The sequence below is a fragment of the Phacochoerus africanus genome, chromosome 2, assembly GCF_016906955.1.
Source record: "Phacochoerus africanus isolate WHEZ1 chromosome 2, ROS_Pafr_v1, whole genome shotgun sequence".
In the NCBI taxonomy this organism is placed as follows: domain Eukaryota; kingdom Metazoa; phylum Chordata; class Mammalia; order Artiodactyla; family Suidae; genus Phacochoerus; species Phacochoerus africanus.
In genome coordinates, this window is record NC_062545.1 from 118,003,068 (window position 1) to 118,018,213 (window position 15,146).

Consider the following 15,146-nt stretch of genomic DNA (forward strand, 5'->3'; position numbering starts at 1 on the left):
GTTCCTAAAGTTCTACAGGAAATAAACTTTTGAATTTTGTTTAACCAAATGTTTCCCATTTATGAGACCACCTTTGAATTCCTTTAGTATCCAGCAATCCATTATTGCTCAGAATGCACTTGGGAAATGATGCTTATGTAATAGGAAGCCTTCAAGATTTTTGGAAAAAGGATGGCCATAATTAGAAAATAGGTATGTTTTATTCGTACATTCTAAGCAAGAAAGAAATACAAATACATAGATCCCTGACTCCTTTTGCTTCTTTCCTAGAGATTCTATTCTGTGTTATCTTTAAGTGCTGTTCACATTGCATGTTATTTTAAAATTACCAAATCCATGTGGGAGGAGGCAGGATAAAAATAAATTTAGGTGGCCTGCTCTTGCATCTTCAGCTGTTGTCAATCATTGTTTACTCTTCCTGGTGTTCTCCAGAAATTGAATGGAATAGAGGTGTGGTTTCTTAAGATGTGACTACTGGACCAGCTGCCTGAGTATCACCTGAGGGGGAAGGGCAGTGATCTATCTTTAAAAAGCCCCCCCAGGTGACTCTGATATATGCTGAAGTTTGAGCACCACTTGATTGGACCAACTCAGCCTGAAGCTCTTGAAGCTCTGTATAAGTTTGGGAGCAAAAGCATCTAGGCTGCTTCCTCAACTGCCACAGCTTTCAGTTTCATTTGTCCTTTTTTCTTTTTTTGCTTTTTAGGGCCACACCTGTGGCACATGGAGTTTCCCAGGCTAGGGGTCAAATCAGAGCTGCAGCTGCCAGCCTACACCACAGCCACGCAGGACCTAAGCTGCATCTGGGGCCACAGCTCATAGCAACGCTGGATCCTTAACCCACTGAGCAGGGGTAGGGATCGAAACCAAGTCCTCATGAATACTAGTCGGATTTGTTTCCACTGCGCCACAACGGGAACTCCCTCATTTGTCCATTTTTAAGCCATGATGTTAGTTCACCTTCTCATACTTAACTTGTTTTTAAATTAAATATCTGAGATTAGCATCAGCAACATCTTGGAAGTGCTGGGTTGCAGGTTCCATGCCTGGACGGGCACAGTGGGTTAAGGATCTGGCATTGCCATAGGTGCGGTTTAGGTCTCAACTGTGGTTCAGAGCTGATCCCTGGCCAGGGAAGTCCATATGCCATGGGGGCAGCCCGAAAAAAAAAAAAAAAAAATCTGAGATGTTACTCAGCACTTTGTTTTCTTAGAATTAAAGTCACTATATCTTTTTCAACACTGGCAGCCATCTACTAAATTAGTTTCTCATTTAGACTACAGATATAGTTCTCCAGAGAATATTAGCTTCCATCTTTTCAAAAGTTTGCCTTATTCTTTCCCTGGTAGCTTGGCAGACATTCCTAGAAAGAAAAAAGTAGTATCAGAGTTCCCATCGTGGCTCAGCGGTTAACAAATCCAACTAGCATCCATGAGGATACAGATTTGATCCCTGGCCTTGCTCAGTGGGTTAAGGATCCGGCCTTGCCCTGAGCTGTTGTGTAGGTCGCACACGTGGCCTGGATCCCAAACTCCATATGCCGAGGGTGTGGCCCTAAAAAGACAAAAAGACAAAAGAAAAAAATGTAATGTCATAATTTATTGCAGCTCAGAAGAGTGAATCTCTATGTCTATTTGTTTTCTCTCTCAAAAGAAAACCGTATCTCTTTTATCAGTTATCTAGCAGTAGGTGTTTCCTAGTTAAATTACAACTTTATACATTTAGTCATCCTATTTTCCTTTGTTTAGAAATACAAATTCAAAACAATGGGAAAAAGTTGATGAGCCCCTCACCTTTTTTGGGGGGTAGGGAGGAAGTTATAATAAGTGCAAAACTTTCTTCTCTCCTTCTATAGTTCTTTATTTTAAGGGCATAGAGTATAAATTGTTCCTAAAAGTATGTTGGATATATTAAATTTGAATTTTGAAAGTAATTCTAAAGTCCTCTTCAGATTTTATATAACACAACCTGATTCCTCTTACTCCTTGTCTGCTTCAGATTCCTCCTCTTCCATAGCATGGGTAAAAATGGTTTGTATTTGAAAGTCCTTACAATCAATTGTAAACTAAACTGTAAAGCGTATAAAGATAGGGGAACGTGTCAAGGCAACTCATCAGTTTTTACAAGTCTGTGATGATTATAAATTAGAGACTTCCAGAGAATCTGAAATTCAGAGGAGAATTCAGACTGAAACTGGTTTCAACAATGGTTTCTCTTGACTCCCTTCCTACCCCTATCTATAAGGTAAAAAATCCCTATAAAAATATAGGAGTTGCTAAAGGCTGTAGAATGCATGTACCCTAATTTTCAAGCAGTATGAAGCTACTATCAAAGAACCAGTACAATTTGCGTCTCTGATCTACCAGACGGAATGGCTGGCAGAGCAAATCACAAGTTCAGGGCATGAATGTTTGCTTTGAGCTAAGACATCCAGTCTCCATGGCACTGTGATTTTATAGCGTAGATCAGATTATACTTTTTAGCTAGTACCATTTTCCCCCTCAACATACTAAAAAAGATTGAATCAATAAATCTTGAACTTCCAGGAAAATGTTTAAAATAAGCAGGTCATGGTATATAGTGAGTCAGTAGGTAAGTAAGAAGGGTGAAGCTATGTAGAAAGCTAAGTAAAAAGTAGTTTTACTTAGTAAGATTTGCACATGTTAGAAAATAGTTAAGTAGAATTTAGAGTCATTTTCATAATCTGTTTTTAATTATAATATTTAGGATGTGGTATGAATTGGATTTTGAAAGGAAATGTTCATTAAAAATAATTTTTATAAAATTTTGAAAGCAGGAAATTTATGGTTTCTTACTTTTTTAAAAAAAATGCTATAAATGGGTCTATTCATAAAAGTTCAGCTTATTTTTCTTAAAGATTCACATGTGCTAAGATCCTCTATGTTAAAATATTGACTTTTAACATGTTCAGATCAAGAAAATGTTTAACCTCAACTTATAAATAGTAGAATGAGAGTTTAAATTTCTACCTATACAAAGAGATTTTTAGATAATTTCACTTTTAGTATCTCAACTTTAGAATTTTTAACTCTACTCTTTTATGATCTCTAAAATATTTCTTGGTCTCTTGGCTTAATTTAAATAATGTAATCAACAATGGCTTGAATATTTTATAGCTATGGCTTTATTGTATCTTTTTTACTGCTTGCCCGGGTTGATTTTTTTAGACTATTAGTGATCTGTGCATAAGAATCATGACATTTGCACATTGAGAATTTGAATGCAGCTGTGTGAAGACAGTAGTTGTTGAGTAAGATATTCATTTAAATGCATACTTCTATTTAAGTATAGTTGATTTACAATATTGTGTTAGTTTCAGATGCACAACACAGCAATTCAGATGTATTAGATATAGATGTTCTTTTCAAATTCTTTTCCCTTATAGGTTATTACAAAATATTGAGTTTAGTTCCCTGTGCTATATAACAGGTTCTTGTTGGTTGTCTATTTTATATGTAGTAGTTTCTATTTGTTAATTCCAAACTCCTGCTTTATCCCTCCCTCTCCTTTCCCCTTTGGTAACCTTAAGTTTATTTTCTATGTCTGTGAATCTCTGCTTTGGAAATAAGTTCATTTGTGTATTTTTTTTTTTAAGTTTCCACATATAAGTGGTATCATATGATATTTGTTTTTCTCTATCTGGATTACTTCATTTAGTATGATAATCTCTAGGTTCTTCCAAGTTGCTGCAAATGACATTATTCCATTATTGTTTATGGCTGAGTAATATTCCATTGTATATCATTTTTATCCAATCATCTGTTGATGGACATTTAGGTTATTTCCCTGTTTTGGCTGTTGTAAATAGTGTCACTATGAAATTAGAGTGCATGTATCTTTTCAAATCATGGTTTTGCCCAGGAGTGGGATTGCGGAATGATATGGTAGTTCTTGATCTTGAATCTTTTATCCTGAACTTATCTTTGAAAACTTATATTTGCTTTTCAGCTTATCCAGGACACTATTTTCTTCTGTAACATCCAGTCAGTCATTGAGATCTGCTTCCATTTCCGATTAGTTCAGATTAGTTTAGTGTAGTCTTTATTACACAAAATAAAAAATTTATTACACAAAATAAAATAAAAATAATTACACAAAGTAAAAAATAAGTTATTACACAAAATAAAAAATTATCTTGGCTATATATACAAAATGATAAATACAAGTTAATTCATGAGGCATTGCTTGTAATGGGTAAAAGATTAGAAACAACTGAAATATTTATCAGTAGAGAACTAATTAAATAAATTTCAGTATTCCAATCCATGGCATACTATAAAACCATTAAAGACGTAAAGCATTTCTATGTGGGCTGATGTTGGACAACATCCTGGAGATATTGTTGAAGAGAAAAAAGGCAAGATGCATAAGAGTGTGTCAAAGAACTATTTTAGACTTAAAACACACCAAACACAAAAAAAAATAACAGCTTCTGCCTTTTTGGAAGGACAGAGTATAGAGTTAGATATTGGAAGCTGGGGACCTTTTTTCTTCTAATTTTGTTCCCTGTGTATGTGTTACTGTTGTCTTAAAATTAACTTAAAAATAATCTTGATTAGAAAAGTGCTGATAGCTAACTTTGAAAATTGAAACTATGATATATTTAATGTCCAGGTATAAAATTAATTTTTACTAATTAAAAAACATGATGAAAACTAAAAGTTGGATATTACAGTAGAAAACTTTGGCTCCATTGTTTGGCTCTGGTTATGAGGAAGTGATTCTTCCTTTAGTATTTTGCTTTATACAGTAGATTTACCCTGGGAAGTTATTTGTAACTCAGATTTAGTGGAAACTCTTTTTAAAGCCAAGTATTCTTCAGAGCTATGACACTTTAACATACCTGTTTTTAAAATTCTGAATTTTTTTTTTTGTAATATTGGGTTCTTTTAAAGCTAAACATTCATCCACTAGGAAGCCTTATCAAAGTTAGTAACTGTTTTCCCTCCTAAACTTAGAGCTGTTCTAATGGAAGTTTTACAAAAACAGCAATTGGGATTTTTTTCTCTTTTCAGATTCTAAAAATTGTTTTAATAAACTGAAATTCATATCATTAAAATATTAGGAAAAGCATTATTTACCAACTAAACTGTGCCTTAAGGGGTCCTGTTTAAAAATCACCTGCCGTTGTAAATTCTTTCTCAAATTTTCAGGCATTCTTAAATTACTTATCTTTTACCAAATGCAGATTTGCTTTATGAAGTAAGCTGTATGCAGTTCAAATATAGGAAATAGCTCTTGCAAAGAAATGCTTGATATTCAGAGTTTGGAACGATTGGTTGGCCAGTGAAACATTAATGAACATCACAGACTGACTGGCCTTCATAGGAATGAATTTTAAACTACTACTTTTTCTTTGTAAATGGAAAAAAGAACCTCTAATTGTCCTATATTTATAGTAACCATATGTCCCAGACTTTCCGGATAGTTCCCAGTTTTGTGTTCTCCATCACCTCAGACCATCATATTGATTTTAAGTTTGGAAAATTTGTTCACTCTTCTAATAATATAGTTCTTTTGGATCATTTCATTTTAAATAGAAGTTAAGAAACTCATTTTAGACCACTTCTTTCAGAGAAGAAAGGTGTGTTTCAAGAACTTTTTAAAGTTATTTTTATGTACCAGAATTACTTAAGACAAGGAAAGTTTCATTATGTGAAATTTTTACTCTGTGCTTTTGTTCACACAGTACAGTCAATAAAAAGAAATATGGAATACCATGTTTTCTTTCTACTCCATGGTGACCAGGCGTTACCTCTGTAATGGAAACTGAATGTCTAGAAAAGATGTATAAGTCAAGAGATTTTAAGAAATAAGGAGCACAACAAACAGCATCACTGGCCATCAGGGAAATGCAAACAAAACCATGAGCTATCACGTCACACCCATTCAGAGGGTTGTATCAGAAAGATGGGTAATAATGAGCATTGGCAGGATATAGAGAAACTGAAAGCCTCATACAGTACTAGTATGTGGTAAGGTGGCGCAGCCACTTTGGAGAGTCCAGCAGTCCCTCAAAAAGATTGAACAGAGTTACTGTATTACCCAGTAATTCTATTCCTAAGTATATACCCAAGAGAAATGAGAACATGTAGTACAAAAAGTTGTGCTCAAATATTTATAGCACCCATATTTATAATTGTGAAAAAAATGGGAACAACCGAAATGTCAATCAGCTGATAAATGGATAAGTAATATGGTATATCCATACAATACAATATTCAGTGATAAAAAAGAGAAAGTACTGATACTTGCTACAACATGAAACTTGAAGACATTTCTAATAAGTGAAAGAAGCCAGTCATAAAGGACCACATATCATATGACTTTGCCTATGAGAAATGTCCAGAATACATAAAGCTATAGAGACATAAAGTAGACTGGTGGTTGCCTAGGGGTAAGGAGAGAGGGAGGACATAGGGAGTGACTGATAATAGACATGGATTTTCTTTTAGGGGTGATGGAAATGTTCTAAAATTGATGGTACACTTTAAGTAGGTGAATTGTATAGTATGTGCATTATATCTCAGTAAAGCTGTCAGATTAAAAAGTGGGGTGTCTTTTGCTCACTGGTTGAAACATTCTGTTTTAAATCATTAGCAGTGGTTCTCAACCAGGGGTTTGCCACCCAAGAGATATTTGGCAATGCCAGGAGACATTTCTGGTTGTCACAGCTGGTGGAATGCTATTGGCATCTAATGGTTAGAGGCCCAGGATGCTGCTAAACCTCCTTCAGAGCAAGGGACAGCTTATATTGTCAGTAGTGCCGAAGTTTAAGAAACCTGTTCTCTACTTGTGTCACTCTAGTGATGGTTGATCACAGCCATGGTTATGAAGCCCTGAAGATCATGAATCATCAGACAGATGGTGTTGATAAATTCATGTTACTGAGGGCAAGGCTATTCATAAGACTAAACCCCCCAAAAGTGTTTTGTCTCTTTGTCTGGTTAAACCTAAACCCAGGTTGAACGAAAATATTTTATTCATCAGTTATCCTGATTGAGATTTTGCTGTATTTTGGGTTTTTTTTTTTTAACTTTGTTGTTTATAGCTTCTTGAAAGATGGGATTTATGGAGTATAGCATCTACTTTCCATAAAAACAAGAATAAAGAGACATAGCACAGCACAGCCTTGAGTGTATAATTAAAGCTAACTTGTCCAGATATATATCTATAAGATATACAGAGATATATATAGTATATATTATGTATCCATAGATATATATATAAATATATATATATATATGCAAAACATTATATATATATTGTCTCAATTAATTTTCATAAAACCCTATTAGGTTTATATGATTATTCCTATTCCTCTGGAAGCATCCCTCTTATAACCCTCCATCTTCCTGCTCCAGTACGCACTGGTTATTCTGTAGGTCTTACACTACTGTCATTCTGTGAGTTCCCTGCCCCATCATTCTGGGGATCTTTCTTTCTTCTCTCCTGTTTTGAATCCCCTGCATCTTCCCTTACCATGTGGTAGTCCTTCATCTTGGTCAGATTTATCCTCCATTACTTTATAAGGACACTAATGTCTGAAAATGTCTTTATTCTGACTTCATTATTGACAAAGACATTTTGTCTGGGTATAGAATTCTATGAATATATTTTTTTCTCTTTAATTTTGAAAGCATTATTCTCATATCTTTCAGTTTGTGTTTGATTTGTTTTGTGTCTCTCAAAACTCTTCGAATTGGTGTGTCTTGCTATGGGTCTTTCTTTTGTCTTTTAGTTCTACCTTCCGAGAAATTTCTTTAACTCTATTTTCTAACTCTATCTTAAACTTTTTATTTCAACTTTTAATTTCCAAGCTATCTTTCTGGTTCTCTGATTGGTTCTTTTTTATGACTCCCTCTTCTGTTTGACAGATGTTTATCTCTTATCTCTGAGAATATTAATTATAGTTCTTCTCAAGTGTTTCTCCTGCAGTCTGACTTGTTTCTTATTCATCTGACTTCCTTATTGCTGTTTGTTTTCTTGATAAGGTCTTTGTTTTTAAGTTATAAACTTTTTCAAATATTGAACGGCCCTTAACTATCTATAATGTATGAGATTCTAGCGTTCATTACCTGCTGCTAGGATGCACTGAGAAGAGCACCAAAGTCACTTTTATAGTATTATTGTAAAAAAAAAAAAATGCATGACCCAAATTCAGTCATGAAGAAGCAATATGAGGAATTCCCATTGTGGTTCAGTGGATGCGAACCTGACTGGTATCCATGAGGACATGGGTTCAATCCCTGGCCTTGCTCAGTGGGTTAGGGATCCAGCATTGCTGTGATCTGTGGTGTAAGTCACAGATGCAACTCGAATCTGGTGTAGCTGTGGCTGCAGCTCCAATTTGACCCCTATTCTGGGACCTTCCAGATGCCACAGGTGTGTCCCTAAAAAGTGAAAGAAAAGAAGGAAGGAAGGAAAAACACAAACCCAAATTGAGAAATATCCTGTAACTAGCCAGTACTCTTTAAAATGTCAAGATTGCATTGAGAACTATGTCTAGATACTCATGTTGCAACAGAACAAAGGGTGGGGGAGTGGGAAATGTAATGTATACATGTAAGGATAACTTGATCCCCTTGCTGTACAGTGGGAAAATAAAATAAATAAATAAATAAAAATAAAATGTCAAGATTATGAAAGATAAAGAGACTGAGATACTTTCTGGATTCAAAGAAACTAAGGAGACATGACAATTAAATGCAGTATATGATCCTAAATTGAACCCTGTGCCAAAATTAGTGGGACAGTTGGTGAAATTTAAGTAAGGTCTGTAGATTAGTTAATTTATTCCTGTTTTTTTACACAACTCAGTAGCAAAAAAGCCCAAACAATCCAATTTTAAAAGTAGACAGAGGATATAAAAAAATGTAAAATAGACATTTTTTTCCAGAGAAGACATACAGATGGCCAGCAGATGCATGAAAAGGTGTTTATGGAGTTCCCTGGTGGCTCAGTAGGTTAGGGATCCAGCGTTGTCACTGCTGTGGCATGGATTTAATCCCTAGCCTGGGAACTTCCCCATGCGATGGGCACAGCCAAGAAAACAAAAGGCTAATCATCAGGGAAATAAAAATCAGAAGCACAGTGAGATAATCATCTCACACTTGTCAGAATGGCTATTTTCAAAAAGACAATAACAAGTGTTGACAAGGATGGAGAGAAAAGGAACCCTTGTACACTGTTGGTACTAATGTAAAATGGTGTGGCCACTAAGAAAAACAGTATGGAGTTTTCTCAGAAAGTTAAAAATAAAACTGCCGCATGATCCAGCAATTCCACTTTGGAGTATTTATCTAAAGAAACAAAAACACTAACTCAGAAAGATATATGCACCCTCATGTTCATTGCAGCATTATTTACAGTAGCCAAGCTTTGGAAACAATTTAAGTGTCCATCAATAGATATAAATGTAAATATATAAATGTATACACACACAATGAAATATTTTTCAGCCATAAAAAAAGTGAAACCTTACCATTTGTGACAACATGGGTGAACCTTGAGGGCATTATGCTAAGTGAAATAACCCAGAGAAAGACAAAATAATGAATGCTTTCACTTATATGTGTAACCTAAAAACAAACAACAATAACAAAAAACCAAGTTCATAGAGAATAAATTGGTGGTTGTCAGAGGAAGAGGATGAAGAATGGGATAAACAGGTGAAGGAAGTCAAAAGATACAAACTTACAGTTATCAAATGAATAAGTTATGAAGATGTAATTTACAGCGTGGTGATCATAGCTAATAATAGTGTATAGCATATTTGAAAGTTGCTAAGAGAGTAAATCTGAAAAGTTCTCATTGCAAGAAAAAAAAAATCTAGGAGTTCCCATTGTTGCTCAGTGGTTAACGAATCGACTAGGAACCATGAGGTTGCGGGTTTGATCCCTGGCCTTGCTCAGTGAGTTAAGCATTTGGCGTTGCTGTGAGCTGTGATGTAACTTGCAGACACCGCTTGGATCCCGTGTTGCTGTGGCTGTGGCGAAGGCCTGGGAGTCTCCATATGCCACGGGTGTGGCCATAGAAAAAGAAAAAAAAAAAGAAAAAGAAAAAAAAATCTGTAACTATGTATGATGACTGATGTGAACTAGTTTTATTATAGTGATTTTTTGCAATATCTACAAGTATTGAATCATTATGTTGTACATCTGTAACTAATATAATATATGTCAATTATACCTCAATTAAAAAAAATTTGTAAGTATGTGGATGGATGCATGGAGGAAAAAAATCTCAGGGAAGTTTATTTAACAATTAACCCTGGTTCCCCCTGGAAACTGGGATTGGAGGGTTTTCATAGGTTTACTTGAAATTGATAAATATTATGGGTGACAGATATTTGCTCTCTGTTATGTGTATAGTTTTTTATGATTTAAAAAAGCTTAATAATAAAATATTGGGGGAGTTCCTATTGTGGTTCAGTGGAAATGAACCCGACTAGTATCCATGAGGGTGCAGGTTTGATCCCTGGCCTCGCTCAGTGGGTTAACTATTTGGCATTGCTGTGAGCTGTGGTATAGGCCTGTAACTGTAGCTCTAATTCAACCCCTAGCCTGGGAACTTCCATATGCTGAGGATGCAGCCCTAAAAAAAAAATAAATATATTGGAGTTTCCCTGGTGGCCTATCATTTAAGGATCCAGTGTTGTCAGTGCTGTGGCTCATTGTCATTGCTATGGCTCAGGTTTGATCCCTGGCTCTGAAACTTTTGCATGCCATGGGCACAGCCCCTCAAAAAGAATAAAATATTGAATAAATAGAAGTGTTACTATTTCCTCTAAAATAGTTTTTTGGTTTGATCATTGTGTAAAGATGTTAACAACTTTATTCTTTAAATAATTTTCTGTCTTATCCTCGTTCTCTCTCTCATTCTCTCTCCCTCTCCTCCTGCCCTTCCTCCTCCCAGTCTTTCTGGAATTTCACCTTAGTAATATATAATAATAATATAAATATTAATTTTATTATATGTTAATAATTATATAATATTATATAATTGATTATAACATAATTATATTAATATATTACATATTAATTATGATATTTAACACATTACATATATATTAATATATAATATATATGTAATATGTATATTAGCATATATTATACTGCTTGATATTTTACAAGTTCTCTTTATTGAAAAATAACAATAATTTAATATTATATAAATTCTATTAGTATATCTTCAGGTTCACAGAATTTTTCTCTTGTCATCTTCAATCACGTGTTAAGTCCATACACTGATCTTCAATTCACATATTCTATTTTTTTTTTTTTATCTTTTTAAGACTGCACCTGTGGCATATGGAGGTTCCCAGGCTAGGAGTCGAATCATTGAATCAGAGCTGTAGCACTGGCCTATGCCACAGCCACAGTGATGCCATGTCTGTGTCCTACACCACAGCTCACAGCAATGCTGGATCCTTAATCCACTGAGCAAGGCTAGGGATTGAACCTGCATCCTCATGGAGACTAGTTAGATTCACAGGAACTCCTCACATTTTCTATTTTTTAGTTCTGTATATATTTCAAAATATACATTCACTTCACTTTTATAGTTTCCATTTCACTACCGAGATTTCCCATCTGTTAATTCATTATGACTTTATTTTCCATTTCTTAATTATAACTACTTCAACTTTTCTGTCTGCTAATTCCAAAATCTGGCTTATCTTGTGGTCAGTTTTTATTAATTACTTTTTTCTTGATAACTGGGTCACATTTTTCTATTTCTTTGCATATTTAGTAATTTTTATTGTATTTTAGACAGTATGTATGGCACATAATGAAGATGAATTTTGTTATCTTTCCCTGAAAAGTATTGATTTTTGTTCTAGCAGATTAACTTAGCTGAACTCTAAATGCTAGTTTTTCTTAGGTGAAAATCAGCTGAAATCTATGCTGGGTCTTTCCAGCTTTCCAGCTGTTGCCTTTCACATATTCAGTTCAGGGATCAGCTAGGAATTTGGGTAGAGATTATACATATATTTGAAGGGACCCTTGTGGCGTCTTCTTTTCAGAGGTTGTCCCCCCCCTTTCCAGTTATACTGTTGACTTCAAAGTAAGTCTTCAGACTTCTCAAATAAGTAAGATTTCAAACTTCTCTTTGAGTTCCAATCATTCTGCCATATGAACTGTGGAGTACTACCAGGTGAGAGCCATATAAACAGAAATCCTACCCAGTTCAGTTCATTCTTTCAAGGACTGACTCTCCTCCAGGTTTTGCTTGCTTTTGGTTACTCTGTGGTGCTTTCAAAGAGTTGTTTTAATATATTTTTCATAGTACATAATTATTATCTCCAGAGTAATCAATCTAATATACTCTATTTGACCATAACCAGAAATTATACCATATTACCTTTTATTTTCCATTGATTTTTCATTGATATTTCATAGGATTAAATAACAAAAAAGCAACTACATATTTTATGAATGATGACAGTAGCTCAAAGTTTTCCAAAAAGATCAAGCATATTATTAATATTTTTTCTTCTTTCTTTTGTAGACAAGAGATGACTTCCTAGGTCAAGTGGATGTTCCTCTTTATCCATTACCGGTTGGTAGAGATATCCATAATTTGACTTTCTATGCTTATTCTTTTTATTTTAATAAATACTTTTAGATATACAGTATGGTAAATGTCAGTATTTGAGTTGTAAAGTGCATACTGCTATTAATTTCTCGAGCATATTATTTTCAGAAAGCTCATCTCAATTTTCCATTTTAATTTTATTTACATGAGCCCCAGTAAGAAGTAGAGAGCCACTGAAGTTGACTGACATCATGAAAACATTGTTTGAGGAAGATCAGTTTGGAAACATTCGACTGAATAACTAGAATGGGGAGAGCTTAGTCTCAGCAGGAGGAAACTAAGATCATTAACAACAATATGGACATGAAACTGAATCTGGACCAAGCATATAACAACAGAAGAAAATAGATTCAGGAAACATTTCATAATAAAACATTATTGGATGAGGTTTTTGACATGGAGTTCCAGTTGAAAACAAGTCAAAAGTAAAGATAAGTTGCACTTGGGAGATAAGAATAGTGTCTCAAGTAGAAAGGATAGGAGGAAGGAGGAAGGTCTTTTTTTTTTTTTTTTTTGCGATATGATAAATTTATTTTTGGGGATGTTGCATTTCAGTGGAAAACAGGAAAAAAATAAAATCTTAAAGCAGGCAACTGACAGAGATACAAAAATAAATTGTATAGGAAAAGGGTCTTAGAAGGATTGAGAGTTATCACTGTTGAGGTAACTAGAGAATCTCTGAGAAGGATGGGCTGTCCAAATGAGGGGGATGAGAGCATTGAAAATGACAGAGATTGGATGTTAGTGAGTATGCATCTGTCAGAGGAGAGAGGACAGACAAGGAGAAGCCAGCAAAGAACCAAGCAAAATGGTGTCATGAGAATTTAAGAGTTTCAAGACTGAATAGGGTAGTTAACAGTGCAAAATACAACAGAGGAGTTAAAAGATAGTAAAAACAAGGGCCACTGAAGCTGATAAGAAAGAGAAGTAATACTTTTTATCAGTCTTTTCAGAGATCTGTTGCCGTTCTACAGTCTTTAGACATTGCAGGCTTTTAAGAATATATTTAATCCAGCCTTATTTTCCAAGCTGTTTACTTTTTTTGTCCTTTTCAAATGATCTATGGTCTAACCACGCCAAACTGCTGACATTGTACATATTCCATATTCCTTTGGAGTGCAAGCATACTAACTGCTCTCTCCTGTTTTTCCACTTTCATCCTCCCTTTGGCTCCGCAACACACTTGCTTAGCTGGTTTTATCCGGAGTTGTGGTGCCAGTAGCAATTCCTACAGGGCAGAAAAGTGAAAGTGATGTGACGTTACCAATTGTTATCATTTAATAAGCTAAAGCTACTTTTTTCTCACTTTGAACTTCCATTATGCCTTAGGTCATCGTTCTTGAATATTCTTGAAATGTATATATATTTTGCTGTTATAGATATATCTTGAAAACCCATTGTTGTATTCTAGACAGAAAATCCAAGAATGGAGAGACCATATACGTTTAAGGATTTTGTTCTTCACCCAAGAAGGTCCGTAAGTATAAAATAATAACATATTAAGTTTTTTAAAAAATCTCATTATACCTTGCAGTAGCCTCTTTGGAAATTCCAAGTTTAAACCTTTGTAAATAAGCTACTTTTAAAAAGCTTCATTACTATTTCTGATTAGAAAGTAATGTATGCACAGTACAGAACTTCTGAAAATATAGGAAGTGATCATATCCCTTTTAGAAAGACTTGTCTCCTTAATATTTATCAGACTAGAAGGATGAAATATTTCATTAATTTTATATCTTATGGTATATGTAATTTTGTCGTACTTCGCTTTAAAAAAATCACAAATATCAATTCATCTAAAAAAATCCAACTTAACATGCACAAAACCATTTTCAGGAAAACCTAACTACATTTTACATACTTTCATTAAAAAAATATATTTCAGAAAACTCAAATATATAGAGAAAGAAACATGAGCAAAGACTGGAATTTAAAACTCAAATAACATGTTCCTATTTCCATTTTCCTAAACTTTAATCACTTAATTTTTGTCAAAATTTTAAAGTTTAAGCTATCACTAAAATTCCTTTTTGATCTTTTGTGTCACATAATCAAGTAAAATCTAGTTAAGATATGTATGGATTTACTGTCAAAAGGTCAGAGTAAAGCAGAGGAAGGACATCAGTGAAAACAGTAGTGTTCGTGTTGTTTTTTGTTTGTTTTTAATGATTTTTATTTTTTTCCATTGTAGCTGGTTTACAGTGTTATGTCAATTTTCTACTGACAGCAAGGTGACCCAGTCACACATACCTGTATACATTCTTTTTTCTCACATCATCATGTTCTATCATAAGTGACTACAGCAGGATCCCACTCCTTATCCATTCCAAAGGCAATAGTTTGCATCTATTAACCCCAAATTTCCAGTCCATCCCAGTCCCTCCCCCTCCCCCTCGGCAACCATAAGTCTGTTCTCCATATCCATGATTTTCTTTTCTGTGAAAGGTTCATTCATGTCTTGTTTTTAAAACTAGAAAAGTCAGAGTTCCTGCCATGGCTCAGCAAAAATGAATATGACTAGTATT

The 15,146-nt window shown here is 34.4% G+C and overlaps 1 protein-coding gene across 1 annotated transcript in view; it reads left to right on the forward strand.

Moving 5' to 3' along the window:
- Nucleotides 1-15,146, forward strand: part of NEDD4 (NEDD4 E3 ubiquitin protein ligase) — a 124,672-nt gene that overhangs the window by 68,520 nt on the left and 41,006 nt on the right. The window contains 2 exon segments of the mRNA XM_047766288.1: nt 12,535-12,585; nt 14,033-14,094. Coding sequence (XP_047622244.1) covers nt 12,535-12,585; nt 14,033-14,094 — 113 coding nt within the window.